The sequence below is a fragment of the Gossypium hirsutum genome, chromosome D10 (genome assembly GCF_007990345.1).
Source record: "Gossypium hirsutum isolate 1008001.06 chromosome D10, Gossypium_hirsutum_v2.1, whole genome shotgun sequence".
Classification (NCBI taxonomy): domain Eukaryota; kingdom Viridiplantae; phylum Streptophyta; class Magnoliopsida; order Malvales; family Malvaceae; genus Gossypium; species Gossypium hirsutum.
Window position 1 is genome coordinate 17,835,212 of NC_053446.1, and position 16,613 is coordinate 17,851,824.

Below are 16,613 nucleotides of genomic sequence, written 5' to 3' on the forward strand. Positions count from 1 at the left end.
ATAAGCTCATAATATATCTTTCGGAACTTGTATAACATGTTCAGATCGGACATTTGATTGTGGATGAAAGGCTGTTCTGAAATGTAACCTCATACCCAGTGATTCCTGTAGTTGCTTCTAAAATCTCAATGTGAAACAAGGATCTCTATCTAGTATGATGGATACTAAGACACCATGCAATTGAAATATCTCATGAATGTAAACCTCAGCCAGCTTCTAAAGTGTTCAGTCAGTCCTCAAAGATAGAAAATGAGCCGACTTTGTCAATCGATCAACAACAACCCAAATGACATTCTTTTTCTTTAGTGAGGTAGGCAACCCTGAAACAAAGTCCATCGTTACTCGCTCTCATTTCCACTTTGGAATTGAAATGGCTTGAAGTAAACAAGATAGAACCTAATGCTTGGCTTTGATTCTCTAACATGATAGGTATTTAGCCACATTCAATGACCTCCTTTTTTCATTCTCGGCCACCAATACAATTCTCACAAATCGCGATACATCTTCATAATTGCAATTTGTAATTTTTAGCAACTCACGTGACTTGTTTGTGGCATAAAGACGGGAAGTTTTTTACTTATTTTGAAGAGGTCTTATCTATCATATATATAAACACGAGTTTGAAATTTTTTTTGAACTGACAAAATATCCTTTATTGTTAATTATATTACTAAATTGACATTAGAATAATAATTTGTTAGCTTATTATATGATAATAATAAAAGAAATATTAATTAATATGATAGTATATTAATTTGAAATTAATTAATTCAGTCCTATCTTTTAAATTTTTTACTTAAAAAATAACATATTATATTATTAATTAATAAAATTATGAGTCTATAAAATCATTGGATAAATTAAAAATAATAAAACCCTAAGTTTTTAAATAAATAAATATATAATATATAAATATGATTTATTTTAAAAATGATAATAATTAATAATGTTAAAATACTTTTTTATAATTGACAAAAATTAAATGTGTGAGATTAACATTATATATATATAATATCAATATATTGGTAATATAAACTATAACGTGAAAATTGATTTATTTATTCTTAATTTATATGTCCACATTAATATGTATAATTAAATTAATATAATTTTTTTTATAAACAGTAATTGCATATTATCGGATTGATTCGATTTACTAGAAATCTCGACTCTACAAATAGTAGGTCTCATATCTATTTGAGAAATGAAGATAAAGAAAACCAATCAATTAAGAAGCTATTGAAAAATTTTAAAAAATAAACATATAAAATTACGTGTAATGCACGAGATTTAACTTTTTACAAGAGTTTTACCATCTTGTGATTTCAAATTTAAATTTATTTTTTATTTTATGTCTAACTATTTTGACACTTTTATATTATTATATTAAAACAACTGAAAAGGCTAAAAAATGAAATAGAAAAGCCGAGATTGTAAAGTAGAATTAATGGTACATTTGGTTCATTGGAATGGAATAGGATTGTAATGGAATAGGGCTGTAATGGAATAAAACTGTGATGGGATAGAGTTGTAAACATTGATTCAATTGTTTGGTTGAATGTAATGGAATAGAACTGTAATAGTATTATTGTGTTTAGTTAAATGGAATAGATTTGTAATAGTATAAGGAAAAAAGCTAAAATGACCAGAATACCTTTGGCAAAAAAATTTTAGGTAGATGATTCTTATTATTAAATTTTAATAAGATTATTATTAAATATAATTTAATAAAAATAATATATAATTTAATAACATTCTTAATATAATTATTTTTATATTAAAATATTTTAAATATTTTATTTACTACATTTTAAAATAATACACTATTATTTAAATCCATTGCTTCTCAAGTTATCTCCATTATAGTTGACAAATAACAAACACATGGTTAGAGTAGTGCATTTGCATGATTTATTATGATATTTAAATTCAAACCACAACCACTTGCACTATGTCTGCTAGAATAGAAGGTCAAGTTTGTGACATAAAATATTGTTTCATTAAAAAAATTCAAATTTAACATTACATAGATTGCGGTTTATCAACAAGAGATACGAACAACCTTGAATTTTACTTTTCTTCCTCATTACTGTCTGAATCAAAGAGATAACAAGAAACGCAAAAAACAAATTCTATGTTACTTATTCTGATTCGTGTAAAGAAAGGGTTTGGTTACAGGGAAATGTGAACGAAAAGGTTTAAAAGAAATCTATAAGGAAAATTTGTTATGTGCATCATCGAGTTTCACCATTTATGCACGATATGTATCATTGTGTTTAGCTGTCATTCGACTATTCAACTACGCCATATGGAAGATACCTCCAATTCAACGTCCTCTTCCCACCAATTAGAAGTCTGCAATAATTCATGATTTTGTTTATTGGTTAGCTGATTAGATTTTCACGATGCTTAATCTCTACCATGTAATATATGTATATATATAAACCGAATTTCCCACCTTGTTTCCCTAAGTTCTATGGAATCACATTCATAAAAAAAAGGAGGCAAGGTGCAAAAGCAGCTGCTTTAGAGTAAATATCTCGAACCTGAATTGCCCACTTGCCTTTTGCATCCCTCAACAGCACTAAAATTTTCAATTTTATTCAGTTAAGCGAGTGACTAACGTGAGAAGCTACAAATATAAGGGAATTTAGTATGCAAGGGACAAATACCTATGGGTAGGTCACTTTGAATCCATAAACTGACTGTAGATGCCATACAGTCTTTGATTTCGGCTTCTGAAACTGAAGGTCTTGCCTTGGAAGCAATAGACTTCAGAACAGTATTAGTTATGACCAACATTTTGCCAGGCTCATTCTCACTGCTCAAATGTTCATGAACCGCAGCGAGCCGTGCATCTTAGAGAAGAGCTTGGAGATCAGCTCTGCTAAATCCTTCTGTCATATATGCTATGGTGTCCAAATCGACATCACTAGCCAATGGAAACTACATTATATGTGCAAAAACAAAGTATTACAAAGGAAAGTAACACTAAAACATTCGATCAAGGTAGTTTCTAGTTCGATATATATAGCAAATCACATTACACTATACTATGTTGCTTGGACTATTCATTTATGTTCTACACATATTTGGACACGAATATACAAGTTGTTCCTCCAAATATATGAAAATTTTTAAAATTTTGAGTAAATCAGTGACAGAAGTACATCCAAATCCAACACTGACCACTTAATCCTGGTAACAAAGCTGATACATGCGGTTAAAATCATGTAATTCTAGGAAGCAAGACTTGAAGAAGAGTTTTATACCTTCGGTTTCTATGATGAAACAAAAAAATAAAAGAGAGCGTAAAAAACTGATGCATAAAAACAATATCACTAACCTTTCTTGAATGAAAGGTCAGAATATCCAACCTTTCACGCGGAGATGGAAAATCACAGAAAAGGAGGCGATCAAGCCTACCTGGTATCAGCAATGCAACATCAAGCAAATCTGGTCTACTACTTATGAGAAGAATTTAAGTCAATTTTTATTAAAGCCATGCAACTTATAAGGAAAACCATGAAATAAAAAATTCATATATTTATGGAAAACCTTGAAATCAAGAAACATATTATCTTTTAAAAATTTTGTGCTACTTGAAAAGCTATCTTATTTGGGTATGCATCTCATGTCAAAATTGATCACGTGAAGATAATAACAAACCAAACTCAACATTGTGGAGATTAACCGAAGATTAAGGATAGATACTATCAAAATAATACAATAGGATTCCATGAGAACAAACATTGTTGCAACAAACACAAATACACCAGTCAAAACTTCAAAACCATCTAATTTAGTTAGGAATTGTTTGAAAGCAAAATAACAATGAGAAAGACATCAAAAGTTAAGGCAAAATAATAAAATGCAGCAAAAAAAAATCTAACTTTGTTGACAACTTGATCAATTACTCCAGTGTTGTCATGTCATCTTTTAGGGGTAATGGAATCAAATTCATCAAAAAAGTTAAAAAATATCTTGAACCTGAAATGATATTGAGCATGAACCATGAATTATATTTTAACAGTAGAAACACATTAATATATTTCCATAACATATGATGAGTTGAACTTAATAGTCAATAAGATATGCATGCTTCAGCATCCTAGTCCTTTGGGCACTAGAATAAGTTAATAAATCTACAAATTTGCAAAGTTTACATTGACAGTAATATATTACGTTAGTCCTATACCCTTCAATACAATACTTAAAATGCATGTAACACAAACTTGCTACTAAATTTCATTTTAGGCAAGGTAATTACTAATAATACTTACACATTATGCATTTACACGGCTCACTAGAAATTATTGTTTATATCTGTTATTTTTTACATACTAGGTTTGAATTATAATAAATATTACTGGCATATCAAGAAACAAAAATCAATGGGGAACACATCTATAAAAGATGGCAAAAGAGAAAATGCTTGATTAGACTCTCTTACAGCTTGCTCAGAAGCACCAATGTAATTGTTTAGTAGTTCAAGCCCTTCACTGATATTTCCTGAAATAATAAAATTAATTAGTATAAATTTTACCCAAAATTTTAGGATAAGCAATGGGAAGTGTATGCAATCTCATTCCCTAAATAACACAGAATGCAACTTATTATATCCAATTTAAACTACATGCAGATTAAAAACGTCGTGAAAATTAGTAACAAGAGGGATAAAGATGTCGGTAATATATAGAAGTAACAAATCTATTCAGAGGGGAAAATGAACATTAATGCCTTTTTAAAAAGAGATACAAGACAGAAGTACATACACATACAAGAAAAAAAATATCAGATCATACGCATCATATCCATCACAAAAATACCAGTTCTATCATTTGGATTTAACCAGTTGGTTAATGAAAAAGGTCCCAATACCAAAATCTACAATTTCTAACCCTATCCCCAAACTGCAGTCTTTGCAACTAAAAAATTTCTATTTTTCTTCAAAATTCAAGAAAATTATGGAAAAATAATTACTGAACGGGATTTCTCAATATTCTTCTAGGTAATTCTTATAACAATGATAATTGAAAAAAAAATTCGAAAGGAAAGAGGAAAAACGGAACCAATAATACAAACATAGTTGAAATTATAAAACAAAAAGGGGAAGAAAAAAGGGGAACTTACAGAGGTTCTCACAAAGGAAAGGAGGCAGCTTTGCGGAGGTGGGGAACGAGTCGGAGATGAATCTACGATTCTTAATGACAGAATCGAGGGATGCACCACTTTTACAACAACGATGGAATTGACAGTCAATGGGTGAAGAAATTCAAGGTAAAATTGTTTGGGAAAAAAATTTGCTATTACATTTGTCGTTGAATGGGCTATTCTTAACCCCCTTCGCCAAATGATGATTCAGTAAATCAGACAAATAAAAGAGAAATAACCATTTGCTGGATGAAGAAAATGGTGAAACAAACTATAGCTTAACTGTTCATCCAAGACTCCAACCAAATATGGCCTAAATGAAAGCCCAATAGTGAGATTGAAAGTAAAGCAGACGTTTACCGCCTCTATCTCTAGCGGATTTGGGTCTCGCCCCACTACGTTTTATATCACCGCCCATATCCTACTCTTCGTTTTCCTTATTTTCCGTCTGAGCTAGGTTTTAGTCCAATCTAAAGGATCCGCTTATTCCAAAGCGACCATGGCCAACCGTACGGACCCGGCGGCGAAGAGCATTAGGGGAACCAACCCTCAGAATCTGGTCGAAAAGATCGTGCGCTCGAAGATATACCAGAATACGTACTGGAAGGAGCAGTGTTTCGGTCTGACGGCGGAGACACTGGTTGACAAGGCAATGGAGCTCGACCACATCGGCGGAACTTACGGCGGAAATCGGAAGCCCACTCCTTTCATGTGCCTCGTCATGAAAATGCTTCAAATCCAACCCGAAAAGGATATTGTCGTCGAATTCATCAAAAACGACGATTACAAGTTAGTTTTTTTTTTTATTTGCTTGTTTCAATTCCACCATTAAAATGAAAATAAGTATGATTAACTATTATGGGGAAATTAATTTCAGGTATGTACGAGTTCTGGGAGCTTTTTATCTGCGTCTTACGGGGATCGATTCCGATATTTATCGTTATTTAGAGCCTTTGTACAACGATTATCGGAAAGTAAGGCGAAAATCACCTGATGGAAGTAAGTTCTTCTATTTTTTTTTCATTTCTTTCCCCCCTAATTTCTCCTTTTTGATTTCACTCTGTTTCTATTGTTGTATGTATTGGTTTTAACATTGGATGGATTTATTAATTGGTGTCATCTTGGGTGATCTTTAATGTATCAGATTTCATGTTGACTCATGTTGATGAGGTTATTGATGAACTTCTCACTAGAGATTACTCCTGTGATATTGCTCTACCACGTATTAAGAAAAGGTAAGACTTGTTTATTATTTACTTTGGTTGTTTGATTAATGTTATCATATTTGATTCTCTTATACTGTAGGAATCATATATGTTAACGCAAATATGTTTGTTTTCATTATATATCACCTCGTTGAAGATTAAGTTCATTATCTATCTTTTGACAGATGGACTCTTGAATCGCTTGGTGTACTGGATGCAAGAAAAAGTGTGCTGGAAGATGATTTTGAGGAAGAAGAAGAGAAGGATGAGATGGAGCAAGATGGTTTAGAAGAGGAGGTAGCTCATGAAAAGGTTTGTGTAGTTCTATTTTCCTTGCTAGGTATTCTGGTTTCTCCTTTCTAATGCAACCTTTTTAGCAGGATTATTACCGAGCGAGAAGCCCTGCTAGAGAGAGAGAAAGGGATTGGAGACGTGACAGTCATAGACACAGGTATGTTTGATTGGTTGCTTTTTCTTTGTTCATTCTTTATGAAATTCCTGCACAGTTGCACTGTTCATTGGGAGCCAGCGTTAGGATGTCATCAGATGGAATGGCTTGAAACCTCTTTGGTGCTGCTGATTGTTTTATGCTTTAAATAAACTGCAGTTCTATTTTGTGTAAAATTGGAGGTTGTGTAGAACCTGTCTAAATAATTCTATACGGAGAGAATTAACTAGGAGTGTTGTGTATTGGGTTGACGGTAGGGGGAGAAATTGTACAGTCTCTTGAAAGCATCTCATGTGAGGCCAGATAATAGTCATTTTTGGTGTGTGTGTATATATATATTTTTTCCAGAACTTTTGAGGATAAAACAATAAAAGAATATGAGAGTCCTAGTGTTTTCTCTTGATTATGAACACGCATCTACCATGCACCTAGCTTAGGGCTGATAAAACATAATGGGAGCCCTAGCATTTATTCCACATATGAACATTAAGATGCACCTACCTTGGGGCTAATTTGGATGGGATCGGTTCATTTTTAGAGTTGCTTTTTCTGGTCACCATTTTGCAGCTTGGTTAGCTTTGTGACAGCTGACAATCTCCCTGCTTCCTTTAACCATTTGACGAGTAACAACAAGTACTTATTTATTTTCATGAATGGAAGCTGTTAGTTGAGTACAATCCCTATTTGCATAGGCACAATTGCTCCAATGTTGTGTTTCCCTCTTCGGCATTTAAAGCCATAGATGAGCTGAAAAGCTTCCTATACAAACTTTCTTGTGGTCCTGCCAGGTTTCTCTGCACTGACAGTGTGCAGCGAGAAGTATGATGGATCATACAATTCAGCATTAGCTTCTTATTTAGGCTGATGATTTTCTCTTTTAACCTTCTAAATGTACTTCCAATTTGGCTTGCATTTACAAGGTAACGTTTTGGTTTGTGAATGATATTTTTGAGAAATAATACTACTTTTTTGTAAGCTAGCATTAAGAGACACTAAAACATTTTTTAAAGGTTATTTGTTGACTTGCATGGCACTTCGAAATCTTGGATGGCTAGTCACTTCTGATTGTAATCTTTGGTGAAGCCTTGTAGAACTTGCATCGAATGTTCAAGTTATAATGGGTTCTACAATTCTTTTCTGACGTGTTTGTTATCGATTTGTCTTTGCAAACATCAATTTGAAATTGAAAAGAATTGAAGCATGTATAATGCATGATATTGATTCATCATGAAGTTGTGTCTACTAATGTTGAGTCTTAAGCAGTCTACAATTGTTTCTTTCCCTTTTCACAGGGATCGGGATTATGACAGAGATAGAGACTATGATAGAGAAAGGGGACGTGGCCGTGACAGAGAAAGGGACAGAGATAGGGATAGGGATAGGGATAGAGATCGGTATCGCCTGAGAGAGGAAAAGGAGTATGGGTATGAGAGGGAGCGAGATAGAGAGAGGGAAGGTAGGGAGCGTGATAGGCGAGACAGGGAGCGTGGCAGACGAAGGAGCCATTCAAGGAGTAGGAGTAGGGAGCGGAAGAGACATGGTCGCAGTAGTATGAGTCCGAGAAGGCATGAAGCAGAGGATGGTAATGCTCCAGAAGAGTCAAAGAAGAAGGGAAAGAAAGAAAAGAAAGAAAAGAAGGATGATGGAACGGACCACCCTGATCCAGAGATTGCTGAAGCCAACAGGATTCGAGCATCCCTAGGTTTGAAACCATTGAAATTGTAAGCATGGTAGATGTTATATGCGGCAAGATTAACTATTATATCATATGAAGGCACATTGGTGTTGTTTTGGTATGTATTGTTAATACAAAAGCTATGCGGGAGTTGGAATCAGATGATGGTAGCCATCTTACTAATGTTTTTCTCGTTACTATTTGTCTATGTTAGTATATTTGTGTTTAGAGCATCATTTGTTGTTCTTCTAAAGGTCGCTGTATACTTCTGATAGGGATTTAGAGAAATTCTCATCACTTGAAAGAGTATTCAAATTCAAAAGATTTACTTAACAAAAAATCTTTTTTCAAAGATGTTACCAACATTTTGGTAGATTCACGGATAAACATAATGTTATTTGTTTTCATTTTATGTCTATTTTTCTCCAAGAAATGTATTCAAAGTTTGTTATGTGATAGTTTAGTGTTTTTCAGTACAAATGAGAATGTCCAACTTGTTCATTCCTGGCCCAGGCCAAAACAATCCCTCTCTGCTGCCCTACCTGTCGACCACCAGTGTTTGGCAATATTCCAAGCACGTTCTTCAATAATTAAGAAATGGGAGTGCGGTTGAGACAATTGCAACTTTCCTTGGCATTCCTCTCCCCCTATGTGGGTTTAGGGTTTAGCCTTTCTCCGGTAAGATGAAGGGCTGTTAAAAGGTGCCATGTTCACACCCCTCCTGCGTCATCAAATCCCACCGCTTCATGCCGCTCCTTTTTTGGGATAAAGACATCCACAATACTACTTGGAACAACTTCCTCTCTTTGCCATCTGTTCGTACTACTTTTTACATTATGTTCTACTCTAATAAAATATATATATTTTTATATTTAAAAGTAAAACATTATTTTAATGGTAATATTCACGCTTTCATTTTTGGCAAATCCCACTGCTTCATGCCGCTCCTTTTTTCGGGATAAAGACATCCACAATACTACTTGGAACAACTTCCTCTATTTGTCATCTGTTCGTACTACTTTTTACATTATATTCTACTCTAATAAAATATATATATTTTTATATTTAAAAGTAAAACATTATTTTAATAGTAATATTCACGCTTTCATTTTTGGCCTCAAATTTTTAAAAAAATTTATAAATTGTAAAATTATTTTTATTTGAATCAATCAACTTTAAAATTTTTTTATTTTGATCATTTATTTTACCTTTCTTTTCTAAATATTTTTTTTCATTTTTCTTAGAATTGATTTTAATTTTCTTTCTAGTAGAAAGGGAACACTTGAGGGCTTAAGGGCTTATAAGAAATTACCTCATTGGTGAAGAGTCTATGAAGAGCAGATCTAATTGTATTAGTGTCTATAATTGATTTCTTCTGTGCAATACTAATCGATAGAGCCTCATTGGTAAGTGCTACAAGATCTTGTGCATTAGAACCCACGGTTATGGATCTGAATCCATTAGTATGGAACATTTTTTTTCCAAGTGAAATATCCTAGTATATGAAAGAGTGAAAAAGTGCTTTTGTTGTTGTGGAATAAGAAGCATTCGTATCTTAATACATGTATTTAATTTATTCGGGGTTATTAGAGTGGTATCCACTTTTTGGGGAATATGAGTCGAAGCAATAACAAGACTATTTCTAGTGGAACATTTTTCACAATCCTTGGAGAGATAGTTCACTAATAGAATGAGGGATAAGTAATTCGCCTCATTCACATCCAAATCATGAATGTTTGGAATCCATATTATGCAAGGAGACATTGCTTTTGCTAGTTCGAATTGAAGGGTGATATTAAATCGGTCTATCTCCGACCTCATTTTCATAGTTAACGCATTCATCATAGTTAAAAGCTCCAGCTCCGTATCAAGGTCACGATCAATAGCGTCACTATCATCAATAATGTCACTAGCATCAATATCGATATCATCAATAAGAAAACCCTTAAGCTTGTTATGCAGGAACTTGTTCAAAAATACTGTAATAAAAGGAACATAGGAGTTTGTCGCTAGGTATTTAAACAAATAGGATCGTCCGGTTCCTATAGAACCTATCACTAAAATACCTCTAGAGGGAGATAGGGCTAAGCGGGCGAAAAGGGTTTTCCACGAGACGGGAAATGAAAACTATTAGCCCCACACGAAATTTTTTAATAAGTGATTATCTGATAATGAGCAAGGAATATCCGTCTTTCTGCTAAACAGGATGTATTGAACTCATAATTCATTAGATATTTATTATGAATGTCAACTGAGTATCGTAAGTAAGTTGGTCCTTAATGTTCAATCATTTGATTCATAAAAAATATCTAATGAATTATGAGTTCAATACATCCTGTTTAGCAGAAAAGTGGATATTCCTTGCTCATTATTAGACAATCACTTATTCACAAATTTCATGTGGGGCTAATAGTTTTCATTTCCCGTCTCATGGAAAACCCTTTTCGCCCTGCTTAACCCTATCTCCCTCTAGGGGTATTTTAGTGATAGGTTCTATAGGAACCGGACGATCCTATTTGTTCAAATACCTAGTGACAAACTCCTATGTTCCTTTCATTACAATATTTCTGAACAAGTTCCTAAATAACAAGCTTAAGAGCATTCTTTGATAAATGATCACTATGGGTTAGACTCAATAGAATTTGACCAATCTTTTTTTTTTGTCGTTAAGGTGGAAAATTAAAGAATTTGACCAATCCTTTTTTCTGTCGTTAAGGTGGAGAACTGAACCAAGAATTTTCTTTCTTTATCATCAATCGAATCACTGTTCGTGACCCAGGATTCTATTTTCTCATCAATCCAATCACCGCTCACATTTTTTATTTTTCTTATCAATGAATAGATCTCTTTACTTGTATAACTTAGATGCCTCGTATTTCTCGAAAAAATGATTCGATTGATGGGATTTGGTATGATACATATTCAAATATTTCTTCTTAGATCGTATTGATTTGACCCCATAAGCAAGACCACCACGCCATAGCATGTTGCCACCAAAAGTAGAACCCCATATTTCTTCTAGAAAATCTCCTAATTGTTCTAGAGCAACTAGAAAGAGATTCTTTAACCAGAAAGAATTTAGTTCAGATGTAGGATACCTATCTAGAAGTTTTCGCAACTCAATCATGTATAATGAAATCATCAAAGATTTGACCTTTTCGAACTTTGTTTGTAACTTACTATAGGCTCGGGAAACAAAGAGAAGATGTGTACGAACGAGATATCCAGGAACAAAAAGAAGGAAAAGGATTGAATAGAGAAACTCCTGAAGATTTGGCGATCTTAGATGCGTCAATATCAATGGTGACTCATTATTTCGACGAATCATTTCTTTGGACATAAGAAAATTATGTAAACACTTACTCGAAATCTCACTTATCAGATTCCATTGTGGAAGACACAATTTTTTCTGAAGAATTTGCCATGATATATCTGATCCATGCATAATATCATGAAAAATGGATACAAATTTTTTACTACTACTATCGCAATAGGTCTGAAAAAGCATCTAAAAATATCAAATTTAGATATTTGTACCCTATCGAAGTAAGGAACTATGACATATATGTTTGGAATAGATTCCGTTTTGAGAGAGTTGAAAAAGCACTATCTCGTTGAAAGGTTCTATTATCCACCTTTTCTCAATGCATTTCTTTAAACAAAGACTCCGTTTTTTCTGCTTTTCAAATGGTAAATATTTCTTAGAACATGGAGTGTGAATCAAACCCATGTTTGAATTGAAATTGAGATACCGATCCAAGTTCTTCTCTTTTGAATCAGATGGATTCATATTTGAAAGAGGTTGAAAATAAGTTCTTTCAAAATTTGACTATTTGTCCCTCTGTTAGAGGTGTTTTAGAAATGTCTGGAACCGAGTAAACAGCTCTACGAACTAATGGATCGGATCGAATTGCAAATTGGAAAGATTTGTACAAGTTATACCTTTCGTCACCACTTTGTGGAAAATCATTAGATATGAATATGTTAGATACCTGAGACTTGATTGGTGAAGGTGAAATAGTATCTCTCCCCAAAAAAGTATGTTTTTTTTACCATCGCACAAAGAAAATATTTTGTTGTGAATGAATAAGATATTGAGGAATTATTCATTCGTAAAATTATAATTATTGATACGGGCATTTTCCACATAAAAAGGGAATATTTTGTTACAATAAAAGCAGAAGTGATGTGGATTATTCAAGAATCGAAGTCGATTTGCTTTATAAAAAGAATATATCAATGAACTTTTATGAAATGGTTTCACGGGATTTAAACATTTGTCTTGATCGTGGGATATCATTGAGAAATAGGAATCCATGTTATCAAAAGATTTCCTGGGATTATTTCTAGTATGGAATGAGTCACTCATTTGATATTGTTTCTCCATTGATCAAAAATTTCAGTTTTTGAGAAGTATTATGATCATCCAATAAGAAAGGTTTCAATTTTTCAAATGAATGATTTGAAAACCTATTGATTCTAACAACTGATTGCAAAGTTGATCATTCGGACCTTTCAATTCATAGATGTGGATCTCAGAGCTATGAATAGGGATATTCTCGAAACTCACAAAGAAAAAAGGAAGTGAGTTAGACAAAAAAGAAACAACTTGGACAAAAAGAGAAGTAACTTGGACAAAAAGAAACGAAGTAACTTCGACAAATCTTTTTTGTCAATAACCTCAGACCAATCAATCGAATATGGATTAATACGTAATCGATCCAACACTACTTGAAAACGGCTCTTCTGCTCAGAAACGAAATGTTCCAAATGCTCCTGAAAATTCTTGCTCCCCGTTGGACCATTTGTATCTATATGCATTAGGATCCCGATTCATGGATCTCTCGGTCTGAAAAATCAAAATAAGAGGATCAAACCGATTTTTATGAAAATACTTGGATTCTTACAATAAACATCATTTTATCTTATTAATTTTTAGAATTAATTTTTGTTTATTTTTGGTAAAAAGAAAAAAACATGATTTTATTATCTGGGTTTTTATAGAACCAATTTATTGGCCTTCCTTTTCATCTATTGACTCAAAGCCCGCTTTCTTCATTTCCACCAAATCCCTAATTTCTTCTGAATTCAATGGCTTCCAATTTTCTTCCATTTTCCCTCTTTTTTCAAGTCTGTTTCCAATTTCATGACAGAAAAAAAAAACCCAAGTTATTTTTGAAAATAAGAATTTAGCCGTAAAAGATGAAAGAGATTGGTGGATGTAATAAGACAAAACTGCCGTTCTCCTAGATTAATCTTCAATATATAATCACCTTACGCAACCTGCTCATGCCTTCCTATAATGACACTGTATTTAATCCAAAAAAGGCCTTTCTTAATGCTTCATAATATAGTATAATAATGATAACATCCTTTTCCTTCGATCAGCTTATTATATACTACAATCCAAGCTATTGTTGGAACTTGGAACGTTGAACTAGCCTGCATTTTTTTTTTGGCTAACAAGCATGGCCGCTCTTCCTCCCAACCCAGTGCCAGTGGCCTACCAAGGAGGCACACCAGCAGTCCCAGTTTGGCTAAACAAAGGAGATAACGCATGGCAGATGATATCCGCCACGCTGGTCGGCCTCCAAAGTGTGCCAGGCTTGGTCATCCTCTATGGTAGCATTGTCAAGAAAAAATGGGCAGTGAATTCAGCTTTCATGGCCCTCTATGCTTTTGCTGCCGTAGTTCTATGCTGGGTGATTTGGGGGTACAAGATGTCCTTTGGGCATAAGCTTTTGCCATTTTGGGGCAAAGCAGGGCCTGCCTTGGGCCAAAAGTATCTAGTAAACCAAGCACTTCTTCCCGCGACGACCCAGTTCTACGATGACGGACGGGTGGAGACAGCTATGGTGACTCCATTTTATCCTATGGCATCTATGGTTTGGTTTCAGTGCGTGTTTGCGGGGATCACGCTAGTTATACTCGCTGGATCAGTGCTGGGAAGGATGAGTTTTAAAGCCTGGATGGCTTTTGTACCTCTTTGGCTCACTTTTTGTTACACAGTGGGTGCATTCAGCTTGTGGGGCGGAGGTTTCTTGTTTCACTGGGGAGTCATGGACTATTCTGGTGGTTATGTTATTCACCTTTCTTCAGGGATCGCTGGTTTCACTGCCGCCTATTGGGTTAGCTCCTAATCTTAATTTCATGCATGATGTGTGCCTTTCTCATCTATTAATTAGTTCAATGCAGGTGGGGCCAAGATCAAAGAAGGACAGAGAGAGGTTTCCTCCCAACAATGTTCTACTGATGTTGGCAGGGGCAGGATTGTTGTGGATGGGGTGGGCAGGTTTCAATGGTGGAGATCCATATTCAGCCAATGTTGATTCATCCATGGCAGTTCTAAATACCAACATTTGTGCAGCCACTAGTCTACTTGTTTGGACTTGGCTTGATGTTATTTTCTTCAAGAAACCGTCAGTCATTGGTGCCGTCCAAGGCATGATTACAGGTCTTGTTAGCATCACTCCTGGCGCAGGTATTAACCACCCTTCAACTTGCATGCCACGTCGGACAGATATTGACTAATTCCATGATTATGTAGGTCTGGTGCAAGGGTGGGCTGCCATAGTCTTTGGAATTTTGTCAGGTAGCGTTCCATGGTTCACCATGATGATCGTACACAAGAGATGGTCATTGCTCCAACATATTGATGACACACTAGGAGTGTTTCATACCCATGCAATAGCCGGGATTCTTGGCGGTGTTCTGACCGGTCTCTTGGCCGAACCTCAACTCTGTGCGATGTTCTTACCTGTGGTAAACTCAAAGGGAGGCGTCTACGGCGGTTCTGGTGGGATCCAAATCCTGAAACAATTAGCAGGCGGAGGTTTCATAATCGGATGGAACTTGGTCGTCACATCAATCATTTGTGTAGCTATAAACTTGATCGTCCCGTTGCGTATGACGGAGGAACAGTTACTGATCGGAGACGACGCGGTGCACGGGGAAGAAGCGTACGCTCTATGGGGTGACGGGGAGAAGTACGATTCTACTCGGCATGGGCAATACTCAGATGATACCTCTCACAATAAGGCTTCAATAGGGGCTACTCAAGTGGTTTAATTAAAACTTTATAGCGTCAAAGATAACCAGGAGGTAGACTTGTTGTACAGGCTTATGAATTATAACGCTTGAAGTCTCTTCTTTTTATCTCACAACAAATAAAATGAAAAATGTTAATTTTATGAGTTGAATTTAATAAAGTGAAGTGATATTAATTTAAAATCACTTCACTTAACCAGACAGTTGAATGGCAATGATGATACCAAACAGAGCCCACAGAAACCATATTTGGACAATTTATCCACTCGTACCTTTCTTTTTCACAACACACATGCTTTTCTATCAACTTTAAATTCAATCCTCCCATCATTCCAATCAAGTCCTTTCGCAGCCTAAACATCTATTTTGGTTTATTTATTGATCCCCTTTTTCTTTTATTTTTTTGCTTATTGAATAATATTTTGTATTTTGTATTTAATTATAAATTATTTTCTTTTTCCTTTGTTTATAAATTGATACCAAAAATAATAATTTTCTTTTATGAAATACAAAAACAATAATTTAAATTAATATTTATAGACAATTTTTAATAAATCATTTTCCTTTTTTTCTTTCTTTATTATAACTAAATTAATTCTATAAAATTAATTGTTCATAAAATATAAAACATTATTTACAATGATTACGTAACTATATCCTTCTTTTATAATTAAATTAATATAAAGTACCACTCATTTTCTTTGTATTTATTTATAAACAAGAGAAAAGGGGAGAAATGGCAAGATTCTTAAGAAGGAAAATCAAATATATCTAATACTTGTAACGAGTATTTTATGACCCAATATGTTCTGTTTCTTTTTCTTTATATTCTAAAGAGAGAGAAAGGGAAGAGAAGAAAGAAAGAAAGAAAAATTAAAATATAAATGATCTTTTTTTTTTACTAAACTAGTTTTTATTAAAATATCATTTAAAATATTATTTATTTTTTGTATTTATTTATGAAAAAATGATAAAAGTTAAAAAATGAAAAATGAAAACAAAGAAGAAAGGGGAAAATTAAAAACATTTCTATAAAATTAATACAAATAAGTTTATTTTATTAATTTTAAACCTAAAAAAATTA

At 33.9% G+C, this 16,613-nt stretch overlaps 2 protein-coding genes and 1 long non-coding RNA gene across 5 annotated transcripts; 2 read left to right on the top strand and 1 right to left on the bottom strand.

The window, feature by feature from the left end:
• Positions 1 to 1,992: 1,992 nt before the first annotated feature.
• LOC107914483 (uncharacterized) lies at positions 1,993 to 5,327 on the bottom strand. 3 transcript variants are annotated; one of them, XR_001688889.2, is made up of 5 exons: positions 5,134 to 5,327; positions 4,454 to 4,512; positions 2,673 to 3,990; positions 2,459 to 2,584; positions 1,993 to 2,355 (listed from the first exon to the last, which is right to left on the bottom strand). It is a non-coding gene; the product is annotated as an uncharacterized lncRNA (long non-coding RNA). The 3 variants fall into 3 exon arrangements; XR_001688888.2 differs by having other exon boundaries at positions 2,053 to 2,355; positions 2,673 to 2,946; positions 3,347 to 4,512; XR_001688887.2 differs by having other exon boundaries at positions 2,673 to 4,512.
• A 326-nt stretch (positions 5,328 to 5,653) lies between these two features.
• Positions 5,654 to 8,715, top strand: LOC107914482 (pre-mRNA-splicing factor 38). The gene is made up of 6 exons (XM_016843407.2): positions 5,654 to 5,943; positions 6,032 to 6,153; positions 6,299 to 6,389; positions 6,545 to 6,671; positions 6,740 to 6,810; positions 8,100 to 8,715. The coding sequence occupies exons 1-6, from the start codon at positions 5,654 to 5,656 to the stop codon at positions 8,530 to 8,532; spliced, it is 1,134 nt and encodes a 377-aa protein (XP_016698896.1). The 3' UTR covers positions 8,533 to 8,715.
• A 4,201-nt stretch (positions 8,716 to 12,916) lies between these two features.
• On the top strand, positions 12,917 to 15,672 carry LOC107914485 (ammonium transporter 3 member 1). Its single transcript, XM_016843409.2, has 3 exons — positions 12,917 to 14,610; positions 14,678 to 14,963; positions 15,030 to 15,672. The coding sequence occupies exons 1-3, from the start codon at positions 13,951 to 13,953 to the stop codon at positions 15,548 to 15,550; spliced, it is 1,467 nt and encodes a 488-aa protein (XP_016698898.2). The 5' UTR covers positions 12,917 to 13,950; the 3' UTR covers positions 15,551 to 15,672.
• Positions 15,673 to 16,613: the final 941 nt, after the last annotated feature.

Bases quoted from the DNA above. Each gene is read 5' to 3' on its own strand.
- LOC107914482 (XM_016843407.2), top strand. From the start codon at position 5,654: ATGGCCAACCGTACGGACCCGGCGGCGAAGAGCATTAGGGGAACCAAC. The intron at 5,944-6,031 runs GTTAGTTTTTTT...AATTAATTTCAG, and splicing joins ATCAAAAACGACGATTACAA to GTATGTACGAGTTCTGGGAG. The intron at 6,390-6,544 runs GTAAGACTTGTT...ATCTTTTGACAG, and splicing joins CTACCACGTATTAAGAAAAG to ATGGACTCTTGAATCGCTTG.
- LOC107914485 (XM_016843409.2), top strand. From the start codon at position 13,951: ATGGCCGCTCTTCCTCCCAACCCAGTGCCAGTGGCCTACCAAGGAGGC. The intron at 14,611-14,677 runs GTTAGCTCCTAA...AGTTCAATGCAG, and splicing joins GTTTCACTGCCGCCTATTGG to GTGGGGCCAAGATCAAAGAA. The intron at 14,964-15,029 runs GTATTAACCACC...ATGATTATGTAG, and splicing joins TAGCATCACTCCTGGCGCAG to GTCTGGTGCAAGGGTGGGCT.